The sequence below is a fragment of the Uloborus diversus genome, chromosome 4 (assembly GCF_026930045.1).
Source record: "Uloborus diversus isolate 005 chromosome 4, Udiv.v.3.1, whole genome shotgun sequence".
Taxonomy (NCBI): Eukaryota; Metazoa; Arthropoda; class Arachnida; order Araneae; family Uloboridae; genus Uloborus; species Uloborus diversus.
The window spans coordinates 188,915,657-188,928,558 of NC_072734.1; the positions used below are offsets into that span (position 1 = coordinate 188,915,657).

Here is a 12,902-nt window from a genome sequence, read left to right on the forward strand (position 1 = left end):
TTAATGAATTTTTAAAAATCCACGCGCAAAAGTGCGCGCTTCTGAAACGTCACGAGCCTACGTCACAGGGCGCGAATGGGCAGCCTTCCGCCGAAGATCCCTTGTTTTCGCTAGGAACATTTTGAGCGCGCTGATATTTTTATTTTTTAGAAATTCAATAATCCTTTTGAACACACTATGGAGACCGGATTCGTTAAAGCACAATCTAAATAACCTTCCTCATGTTACATCAATGATGATATTCGAATATTTCCGAGAGGATGAGAGTTTTAATGTTCTAGAAACGCGAGGAGTTAAATGCGAGGAGAAAGCCTTTTACGTTTCGTCTTGGAAGTCGAATGCGTGACCTTCGCTTCCCCCCTATCGGAAGAGGGGATGACGTCACTTCCTATGCCATTTGACGTCACAAGAGCTTGAACTTTAAAAATTAATTTAAAAAAACTACTTATCGTATCGCAAAATTTTTTTCACCTATGATGTTTGTTCATACATGTTACTCTATCATATAAAAATAAAATTGAAAAATCAAAAACTTCCCTATTGTCACAGCGGTATTTCCGTATTAAAAATGAGTATAAAAATGATATTACATCATACACAAGTAAACAGGCCTAATAGATAACTATCAATAAACTAAAAAACATAATTTTATCTTAAACGACTTTAAATAGATTCTTTATTACTTTGGCAAGCGATAACTCTCGAATGGGTTGAAGCTCTTCAATTTTGAATTAGCAAAATGTATTAAAAATCTAAAATTGAACCTTTGTGTGATAATATGTGCTCACACATTTCAGGTCGGTGTTACAACTTGAAGAATCAACTCAAAATAGCGCATCATTTTCCCGGAAGAGTGTTGAGGAAGTCTTAGAACAATTAAAGAGTGAATGTAAGTTTTTGATTCCAATATTACAATGAATTAGATAAAATTGTAAATAACGAACGAAGAAGTGTTTGCTTTCAGGCAATTTTATTTTAATAGATTTATTATTTGCAGTACAAAGCAGTCGAAAAATGTAAAGATTTTTATTTCCTTGAATGAACTTTATGAAGAACATCTGCTTCTATAAAATGCAATTAAATTTTGAAGGTTTCCAGAAACTTTGCGTTTTTTTCAGAAAAAGTTAAAATGGCAAATCCATTTGTATGCATTCCGAAATTCATTTTGTGTTCATAATCGTTTGCTTTTTTTCTGAATCGACTGAATTCATGTGTTAAGTGACCATTTACGGTTTAACTCAGAATCAGACATTTTAAACCTGCAAGTACGAGTACACAGAAAACGGGACATTTCAGTAAGTGCAGGACAGCGGGACCGGATACTTGAAAACGAGAATGTCGCGTTCCATGCAAACGTATAGCCACCTTACAGTGCTGGTAAAAAACATTGGATCACCCTCGCTTTTTCACAACAATGGGATTATGTGAGAAGTTTTGGTCGACCGACTAACGATGAATGCATGTGAAATTCTGCAAAACTTCTGAAATAAACATTTAACTGCAGGAATCCGGTAATTGTTTAAGTAGATCGGGGGCTGTTTCCGGGCCAAGGCAAACTGCTGACCCCATGCTCATTTTTCCATTTCTGAACCTGCGTGTGAGTTTAGAGAGAAAAAAAATTAGGGAACCGGGACGTTTTATACGTTCAAAAAATAGACTTTTCAATTTTAGCTGCATAAAATAAGGGACACTTCCCTGATTCCAAAAATGTATATATTGTGCGGGTATCAAATTCCGAAAGTTAATTAATTTACTATTTAAAATGTAAGCAAAAAAGCCACGCCCCTTTTAAAGGGACGGTATCTGGATTGAATGTTGATAAAAAAACAGTTTTCTTTCATCAAATAGTTCATTATTCAGTTACTTTTATTCTTTTTTTCTATTTACTTAACGTAAACTTCGAAAATGCCTCGGCATAAGCAGTTTGGGAAGCTTATCGCATGCTTACCAGCATTGTCAAGGTCAACACGCTTTCCCGTTTTTCAGAAAACGCATTTTTTTGAACTTAAGGTACGCTTAGATAAAATTCATATTAATGTACGATTATGAAACTTTGTATTATAACATATACAAGCATTTTGCATGTGTTAAACATATTTTTACTTTTGTTTAGGTACTATTGTATTTTTAGGAGGCTAATTTTAGTGAAAAATATTGTACTTTTTCGGGATTTTATGAAATACTATATTTTAACATTTTTTGTGGTTTTTCAATTTGAAGGTAAATGAAAAATAATAGGCTCACTGTAATTTGTGACATTTTGCCTGTATAGTATTGAAGTTTAGAGTGATTTAATTCAGAATTGTACTTGCTAAGCGTACCTATTTGCAGTCATACATTTTCAAATTATCGTGCAACTATATATTTTCTATTTACTATTCAAAAATATATTCTTTAAGGGAAAAAAAAATATTTTTACTGGTTTACGATGAGAAGATTACATTCTTTCTATACACAATAGTTTTTAAGTCACACTTGATTTTAAAACGAATAAACACCTCGTGATTTGCAACTAAAAATTTGACTCTTTTCGTTGCCGAGAACGTCCCGGTTCCCTTAACCCCATGTCAATCTAAGTTTAATGGCAGGATAAAGGTTTTTAAATTACCAGTTTTGCCCTATGGCACGGAGCAGAATCATCCTGGAAAATGACGTTTGGAACTGAAGTAAAGTGAACCCGGATAGTAGGAAGCAATGTCTCCTCCAAAATGTCAATATACACCTGAGCGTTTACTGTTCCTTGCACAAAGTGAAGCCCACCAACTCCTTGATCAGAAATACATCCCCAAATCATCTGGGATACGGGATGCTTGACTATGTGTTGAATGCAGTCGGGATGATATTCCTCTCCTTTGCGGTACGGGTGATGCAATTTTTTTTACCACCACTGTATTTATGAGTGGTAATTACTTTCTAAAAGCTCCACTAAAAATTTTTAAGTTCGAAATTTACGTGTTTTACTTAACTAATGAGTTTCTAATTTTAAGGTAAATAGCTACTTTTGGCTAAAACAGTGGGAAAAATGCGAAAAATAGAGACTTAAATAGATGAATAAATTAATAAAAGATAAGATGAGCATAGATTATTAAAAAATAAGAATGAAATTAGATTTTTTGAAAATGAGAACGAAAATAAGTTCATTAAAAAACATACAAATAATTAAGTATCCAGAAGCTTCTTTCAAATATGATGTATCATTATTGCTTGTTATGACGTAGTACTGATGTGTGTATTTAATAATACATGTTACAGTTGTGATTAAAAATGGACAAGTAAATTATTTATTCTATCAAAACGTCTCACCTTCTGCTTGTAAAACTCAGAAAAGTTATAAATGTTTCTAGTTTTTCCATTACGAAACTCATAAATGCACATTAAGGGCAAATTTGTACCATTATCCTTGAAAATAAATCAACTCCGAAATGGAGTTTATCTCTCAAATTATTAAAACTCAGTCTATTGCGTTTTAAAAATCCGTTTCATTTACTTTTTCCATTGTTTCGCTGAGGCCTGCTGACAACTTTGTTTTGAATTCGACTTCAACGTGAAAATTTGAATATTTTAAATTATGTTAATGAACTTGGATTTTCAAGGTTATTCTTGGAAAGTTTCCTTGTCTAATATTTCTGTTTAATTTAACTGTTTATTGAATTGTTTAATGTTTTAAAGAAAAAAGAACCACAGCTTGGTCTTTAATTATTTATTTTTGAAAATGGGATTCTTTCCTTCAGTCAAAAGTAGTACTTTTTGTCACTGAAATCGATAGAATAAACAAAAAAAAAAAAAAAAAAAAAAAAAAAAAAAAAAAAAAAAAAAAAAAAAAAAAACATTGACCCTGAAAATACTTTCATTTTCCCAACTGTTATTTTTTAATTAATTTTTTAAAGTATCCAATTTTTCAAACAAGGCGTGGTCTAGATGACGTCACAAATGATGCTATTTGGCGCATGTTTCTTTCGCGTTTCCAACATTATGATAATCAAGAAGCGAATTAAAATTGCGCTCTACGCTTGCTATCAACCCTATCGTTGCCAGTACACGTGAGTAAAGATGCGAATTGAATATTTTGCTCTGTGAATGGAAACACCGAGAACAAATTATTTAAAAAATGGTCAGATCCTATGTTTTTAAGCATGTTCTTTCAGAAAAAAAATACTTTTAAAATTTTGGAAATGACCCCATTGTACATTTCTTATGCTCTGTGACTTTTTAATGCGTTCTCCAAGACAGAATAAAAGTGTATTCGCACCATTTTATGAAAATTTTAGACAAATAGCTGCATTTCGTGATTAAGTGTAATACATTTACTGGTTAATATAAATTTATTCAGTGTTAAGTTGATAACAGTGCGTAACATTTTTTAAAATGATATTGAAACGGCTCAGTTTTAATGAACGTTGGGCATAGAGCATTCCCAACCAAAATGCTACTGACTCATTTAAATTTATCGTATTTAGAAAAATCATGGCACCTTCATGGGCAAAGGCGCCCGCCCATGCGCGAAATTTTAAGGGGAGGGGAGCTGAGATATTTTCCACATGGTATAGCAGGGTATTTTCCCCATAGAAATCAATTTCACAGTACACATTTCAGTTATTGAAATTTGACATTTTTAATAAATTATTCATTACTTGTGTTGAAGAAGAAATGTTTTTACATTTTTGCAAAGTAAAAAGTACTAAAATCAAGGAAGTTGCCCCCCCCCCCCTTCTTGAGCCCCCACTTGCCCCTCCCCCATATGGGCACCCTTGCTTATGAGCGAGGTTTAGTGGTACAACAGCAATGTGACCCGATCGGAGAAATGGCCCAGGATGAAAAAAGTGATTAAATTTTTATGCGTATCTTTCAAAGTTTGACAAGACCTTGAAGGGGATCGAAAGAATGGGGTTGTTTCCAAAATTTTAAAGGTATTTTTTTTTCTGAAAGAGCATGCTGAAAAACAAAGGATCTGACCATTTTTTAAATAATTTGTCAAAGTTTAATTTAAAAAAAAATTACTTTAATCGGAGCGCTTTCATTGTTTATACTTCTGCCGACGACATCACAAATGATGAAATGCCATTCAGTATTGCCATTCACAGAACAAAATATTACTTTCGCATTTTTACTCACGTGTATTGGCAACGATAGGGTTGATAGCAAGCGTAGAGCGCAATTTTAATTCGCTGCTTGATTATCATAACGTGGAAACGCGATAGAAAGATGCGACATAGAGCATCATTTGTGACGTCATCAAGACCACGCCTTGTTTTCAAAATCGGACATTTAAAAAAATTAATTAAAAAATAACTGTTGGGAAAATGAAAGTTTTTTCTGAGTCCATGTTATTAATTTGCTTATTCTATCCATTTCAGTGTCAAAAAGTACTACTTTTGACTGAATTAAACAAACCCATTTTCTGACAAGGGGTATCTCTAATAACTGTGGGGGCCATGATTCAAATACGCACCATGCATCTCAAATCTTGGGGCCTAATGTTGCACTACTTTAAGAAAAGTTAAATTTTCCCGCCAGAAATACGCCACCCTTTATTCAGTTGATACCGAAACTTTTCACTCAGACATACAATTTTTTAAATGAACATTATATACCATCGGGTTAAGTGGATTATGTGGGAGAAGAAAAAGGTCAATTGAATTTCCTTCTGCGAAGAAAACTCTATGTGAGGCGTGTGATCTTAATACTCCAGTAGAAGAAGTCCAAGAAATAATTAAGTTAATCCTTTTTTCCATTTAAAAAACGTCTGTCTTCTTTCCGTTTTGAAAATATGAGGTTTTGGTTTTAATGGGTTGAAAACCAAAATGGGTTAACCCATTAAAACCAACATGGTTTAAATGGTCACAACCGTACTAGCTGAAAGGTCTAGTAAAATGATCAGGATGTGAACCATAACGGCTTGTGGCAATAAACAAGAATTTATAATTATAAAATATAAATATATAAAATAGTTTATATGCTAACCATTTTCCTCTCCTTCAATTTTTCTAATATCTGCACTATTGAATGCCCAAAGATTCATTCATTATCCATGCCATAAATTTGTAGAGGCAACAGTCAAAAAAAAATATTTTTGTTTAAATTAATTTCATCACTTACGTTAGTATTGCATCACTTTTTTTGAGCAGTCACGATTGCTTATTGCTTTCATTTGACTGTTTTGATGTCCTATGATTTTATTCCCCCCCCCCCCCCCAGCATCCTCTGCAGCATCACCGTCGACTGGCCGCCTCACGATGCTGCTCCTCTAGCGAAAACCGTCTCCAGGTTGCGTTCATATCCTACACTTATACGCATACATACACGCACGTACACACACACACACAAACACATACACACACATACATACACTTACACACGTACACAAACACGCACGTACACACACACACAAACACATACACACACATACACAAACACGCATACATACAGACACCTACACATACACACACAACTACCCACACACTCATACCTGCACACAGACACAAACACACATGCCTACACACACACATACACATACCCCCTACACACATACCCCCCCCCACACACACACATAAACCCACACGTCTACATACACACACACACTTGTGATTGCGAAAAACATAATTTGAATTCAAAAGGTCAAAATTCAAATTAATTTTTCTTTTTTTAAATTTTAAATCAACGTTTAGTTATAGCCAAGAGCAACAGGCGTGCCGGAAAAATGTTGGCTCCCACTAAAATATTCTTTCGAGCCATTTATCTTTTGAACCAACTAGTTTCAATACAAACGGGTAAACAAAAAACTAATATGACGCAAAGCAATAGAAAATGAAAACAATAAGGCTTAGTAGTGTAATCGATTATGGAGGCACAAGAGCAAATAATTTTAGCGTCAAAAATTGTCTTAATATGCTCTTTTGATTACTCTTTATTTCAACTTTTTTCATTATTTAACTATTCGTGTGGTTCTCTGGTTAGTTTAAACTTATCCCTTCGTGATTGTGAGGCAGAATCCTCACATATATCATAGCGAATTCACTGATCGAGTAACGCTCCTGACGACGCCAACAATAAAGCTCGCGCCATAGCATGATAATTTGATAATACATTTTGGTAATGTTTGACAGGCAGGAAAATGGTTTATTTTGCTTAACAAGGCTGAACTGACTCCGATCACTTAACAGTTTTACTGGTAAGACGGTCATTTTAAGAGAAAGAAGAGACGAAAACGTGGTCAACAATGAACGCTCTATAGGAGTTTAGGGTTAATCCACTGGAGTTAGGGTTAACATTTCAACTATCAAAATACCATCAAACATGCAATGGCTTCGTTCAAATGTAGAAGTAATTTTAACCCGTCACTTAAAGGACGGTTTTCTAGTTTAAAATATTGTATAACCTGTTAATCAGAAATGTATAAGAAAATGGGGGAAAATTTTAATACGAAATAGAAAGATTGGCTTCATTTGAATCATTCATTGTAAAAGTGGTATATCTCCTTCTAAATGATTTTACCGGGTCAAACGCAATTTTCACCCGTCATATATTGAGCGATTTTCCAGTCAAACAGAAAGTTAAATTTGTCCATGGTATATATTGGATAGTAACAGCGAGCTGTTGAAATTTCAATCAATAGCTATAAAATGTTTTATTTTCTTTCACATTAGGTCTAGAAAAGCATTTCAATGTCACACAGCACAAAAAACATCAATTTATCGAAAAGACTGCTCGAAGTCCTATATTATCTTTACAATATAATTCATAATAATTACCCTCTCAGAAATGAGTGTCGGTATATATTATTTTCGGGCATTGTTTAAAATCTTCAAGAAAAAGAACATTATTGCCTCATGTATGCAAATTAGTTTCATTATATAAGAGGCATTTCTGTGTTTTGTTGGGATTGAGATTTTGAATTGCTAGTATGCTGTCTTTTATTTACGCTGTAGTTGTTTTTAATAAATATGTTACTGTTGTATAAATGCTTGATGTTTTTTTTAACGATGAAGCTGCAACTCTGCTATGTTGGAAATCTTTCCAACAATGAGTTACTCATTTTCGAGTACTTTTCAATCGTAAAACCAATTTCGTCATGTTCTATGATTTCTTTCCCCTAGATTCGAAACGCGCGCTCAAATCTCAGGAAATTTTGGTCAGTTTAAAGAAAAATGTAATTCAATGCATTTTTTTTATGAAACCTTCATTTCTTCAGAAACGTCGGAAGTTTCGTAAGATTTAAGCAAGCGTTTCTGAGAGTGAGGAAGTTTTGATGAAGTATCAACTTCAAATTAATAAGTAATATTTTTCCTTAGATAAACTGGAGGAAACAGACATCGACGCCACCTCTTCGTCCGGGGAAGAAAAGTCGCCGCGTAAGGTGAGAATAAGTTTCAACTCAATTCTTAATGATCCAAAAACAAGATGTAAGTGCTGATGTACAATTTTATTTCGATGATTTAAAACACACACACACACACACACACACAGGGTGTTCCGTTTTAACCTGCAATACCTTTGTTTTCGCAACCGTTAGTCCTAGATGCGTATTTCCAATTGCAAAAATGTTCAAAATCAGATGCAGACTTAAGATATTGAAAGTTTGAATCGAAAACAAAAGCTAGTCAAAAAATACAAAATTTAACTTTTTAGACGGGCCCTAAGTCCCCCTATCTAATATTTAGAGAAATAATCTCCATTGAAAACTATTACTGACACAAAAAACTTGACATTTGTGAGACCAAAACTCAAGGAGATATTCCAGTTCAAAGTTTTAAGGGACCATACAGGAGATGAGATTGGAACTTATCGCCCTTTCAGAAGAATGACAGGTCGTCAAAGTAAGAAAAAACAAGGTATTTCTATTTCATTGCTATTCAAAAATAAATGCAAATGCTATGCCGTGATACGCAAAAACATACTACAAAACCTCGAACAGTTTGAAAAACCACCAAATGCACATATAATAATAATAAACACTTGTTAACCGCTATATTTCCTTTAAAAGGTGTTATTGACGACGAGTGAGAAGTGGTTTAAGCCACAAAACGCTGCGTTTCATATCTCGGTGAATATTGTCCGCACTAATTTCAAACTTTTTGTGTTGGAATTGGTTTTTCAATGGAGATTATTTCTCTAAATATAAGTTAGGAGACCTGGGACCCGGATTAAAAGTTAGGTTTTGTATTTTTTGACTTATTTTTATTTTCACTTCAGACTTTTAATATCTTAACTTTGCATCTGATTTTGAACATTTTTGCAATTAGAAGTATACATCTAAGAAAAATGGTTGCGAAAATAAAGGTTTTGCAGGTTAAAAGGGAACGCCCTGTATATCAGCAGTGCACACATTGTCACGTTCTTTAAAATCTATTTAAATTTTCGAGAACGTGACATCACGTGTATGAATTACCCTTAGTGCAGGAATTAGTCAATGGAGGGAGCAAGTCCCATCATCGGCTCAGCAAAAGCTTGGGCAAAGTTCTCAAGTCATGTGACGGAACGACAAATAGTTGATTCGTTTTGCGTGAAACTAGCGAAAGAAACCCGATTTCTTCCAATGATTTGCTTTAAAATCTGTCACTTGACTTGGGATCTTTGCTTCACGAATGAAAGTCTTTACTCCCTCCATTTTATCTCTTCTCGATGAAATTACCTATATTCAAAAAAAAAAAAAAAAAAAGTTCTTTCATTATATACTTGGGGTTAACCTAACCTGGAAGCGTCTTAATGCTGTGTTTAGGATCTGCGTAACCTTCACAATGCTACCAGGTTAAGTTTGCCCCAACCATATGCTACCCGTTTAAAAAGAGTATGTATACAATATTATGGAGATATTACAGTGTCAAAAAATCTTGAATTCAAATTATGTTTTTCGCAGTCACGAGTGTGTGTATGTAGGCGTGTGTGTTTGTGTGTGTGTGGGGGTATGTGTGTTTGTGTGTAGGGGGTGTGTGTGTTTGTGTCTGTGTGCTGGTATAAGTGTGTGGGTAGTTGTGTGTATGAATGTGTGTGTGGGGTGTGTGTGTGGGGTATGTGTTTGTGTCTGTGTGCAGGCATGAATGTGTGGGTAGTTGTGTGTATATGTGTGTATGTTTTTGTGTGTGTGTATGTATGGGTGTCTGTATTATGCGTGTGTGTATGTGAATGTGTGTGTAGGTGTATGTGTGTGTATGTGTTTGTGTGTGTGCGTGTATGTGTGTAGTTGTGTATGTATGCGCGTGTGTGTAGGACATGGATGTAACCTGGAGACGGCTTTCGCTGTAGGAGCAGCATCGTGAGGAGCCGGTCGACGGTGATGGTGCGGAGGGTGGCGGTGGGAAAGTAAAATGATAGCACGCCAAAAACAGTCAAATGAGAACAATAAGCAATCGTGATTGCTCAAAAAAAATTAACTTTTTATACGGGCCTCAAATCCCTTTACTTGTATTTATGGATATAATCTGCATTGAATTATTATTTCCAACACAAATAGTTTGACATTGGTATGACCAATATTCACGGAGATATGAAAAGCAGCGTTTTGTAACTTACACCACTTGATACACTCGCTGTCAATAACACCTTTTGGGGGGAAATATAGCGGTTAACAAGTGTGTAAAATTAAAGTATGCATAAAGTGTGGTTTTTGAAATTGTTTGAGGTTTTGCAATGCGTTTTTGCGTATCATGGTATAACATTTGCATTTATTTTTAAATAGCAATGAAAAATATAAACAACCTATTTTTTTTTTTTTTACTTTGACAACCTGTCATTCTTCAGAAAGGGCGATAAGTTCCAATCTCATCTTCTGTATGGTCCCTTAAAACTTTAAACTGGAATATATCCTTGAGTTTTGGTCTCACAAATGTCAAGTTTTTTGTGTCAGTAATAATTTTCAATGGAGATTATTTCCCTGAATATAAGTTAGAAGACATTAGACCTTATAAAAAGTCAAATTTTGTATTTTTTAACTTGTTTTTATTTTTGCTTCAAACTTTCAATGTCTTACCCCTTCATCTGATTTTGAATATTTTTGTAACTGGAAGTTCACATGTAGGACTAAACGGTTGCGAAAATAAAGGTCTTGCAAGTTAAAACGGAACAGTAGTCTTGTTAACCCCTTCAGTAGTCTTGTTAACCCTGTATAGAGGTTAACAAGACTACTGAAGACAATTCCTCTACTTCTCCCCCGATTGGTAACAAGACTTTCTCGGTTTTGATGGGAGATGTGGAGTGACTTTCCAACGCCATCCAACTAAGAAACCAACAACAGCTGACTTGATTGAAATTTTGACAAAATACAGTAACACCATCAAAATCATTATTTTGTGTACTTAATTAAGGTTGATTGCTATTTGAAGAAACACCTATAAATGATTTTTTTTTAAAGTACAATTTTGGAAAGAAAATGATGCTACTTTCAAAAACATAAATGATAAGGAGAATTAGAGGTTAACAAGGTTAAACTATAACTAGATACTGGTACCCCTGCAAACTAATAGATGCAGGGTTCTGTTTACGCCTGTAAACCGGATGTTCGCTTGTTCCATCACGTCGATGATCAAACTGTAACACTCTCGATACAGTTTGACCTCAGTGATCCCAATCTCAGGATCTTTATAGTCTGACTTAAAGAGCCAAGTTTAAACAACTTACCAAAGCTTATTTTAGATTATATTGTTACGATGCAACTTCAATCTTTCTTTAAAGGACGACACAGATTTTGAGAAAAACACAGAAAATTTATTTACAGCTATGTACTAGAAATCTAGTAAACAACTGCTAAAATAACCATAGCAATTAGGCAACTATCAATTATCACCGTAAACTCAACGGTAGCTCACGTATTTACATCAAAATACGCAAAAACACAGCGCAAAGGCTTCACAAAACAAGGCAAATGCAAACCCTCCAGCCAACGGCTGATACAAGAGTAAGCACTTAACACGCCGCCTTGGCTATTTATAAATCCTTGATAAGTTTCCACAATATTCCATTGAGAGGTTCCGATTACGTTCTACCAATTTCTCGTATTTCCTTTTTGTTCCATTCACAAATCTTATCAGGGGACCATATACGTCTTTCGAATGTAAGGGGGTTGTATACTCGTTACAAGAAACTATTTACATTTTAAGTTTCTACGATAATTTTAGATGAAAATTAATGGAATAAACGCCAAATTTAGTCAGATTACATCAAATTAATCATGAAAATAATTACTATTTACAGAATTTGCAACAATATTTTTTTTTCATATTTGCAGTTGCTTGACATCTTAAAAAAGCACCAAGAAGGATTGAAAACTACAAATCTAGCGAAACTTAGTTCTGCCTTGACTTTCTCCAAGCTCCTGACAGCATTTAGATCTGCATCGAAAGAGGATATTTTGAATGTTTTAAGTCACGGGAAATTCGGTCCTATTATGTAAGTAGAATAGAAAAAACAGAAGTAGTAGAGTGAAAATTTTTTTCACCGTAATTGCGTCAACAGCAATATAATATTGCTGTAAGAAATAATTATGAGCATTATTGTTGTATTATGTTCTCAGAAATACAGTGCTGGTAAAAGAAATCGCATCACCCTCGCATTTTCACAACAATCTGATTATGTAAGAAGTTTTGGTCGACCAATTAACGATGAATGTATGTGAAATTCTGCAAAACTTATGAAATAAACATTTAAAAGCAGGAATTCGGTAATTGTTTACGTAGATCGGGGCTGTTTCCGGGCTAAGGCAAACTGCTGACCCCATGCTCATTTTTCCATTTCTGAACCTGCGTGTGAGTTTAGAGAAAAAATTACTTAACCCCATGTCAATTTAAGTCTAATGGCAGGATAGAGGTTTTTAAATTGTTACTTGCCAGTTTTGCCCTATGACACGGAGCTGAATCATCCTGGAAAATGACGTTTGGAACTGAAGTTAAGTGGTCCCGGATAGTAGGAAGCAA

At 34.5% G+C, this 12,902-nt stretch overlaps 1 protein-coding gene across 1 annotated transcript in view; it reads left to right on the forward strand.

Moving 5' to 3' along the window:
- The window catches only part of LOC129221060 (uncharacterized), a 47,521-nt gene extending 35,296 nt beyond the window's left edge, over nucleotides 1-12,225 (forward strand). Inside the window, exons 4-6 of the mRNA XM_054855498.1 lie at nucleotides 798-889; nucleotides 8,289-8,399; nucleotides 12,218-12,225. Coding sequence (XP_054711473.1) covers nucleotides 798-889; nucleotides 8,289-8,399; nucleotides 12,218-12,225 — 211 coding nt within the window. The remainder of the gene's footprint in view (nucleotides 1-797; nucleotides 890-8,288; nucleotides 8,400-12,217) is intronic.
- Nucleotides 12,226-12,902: the final 677 nt, after the last annotated feature.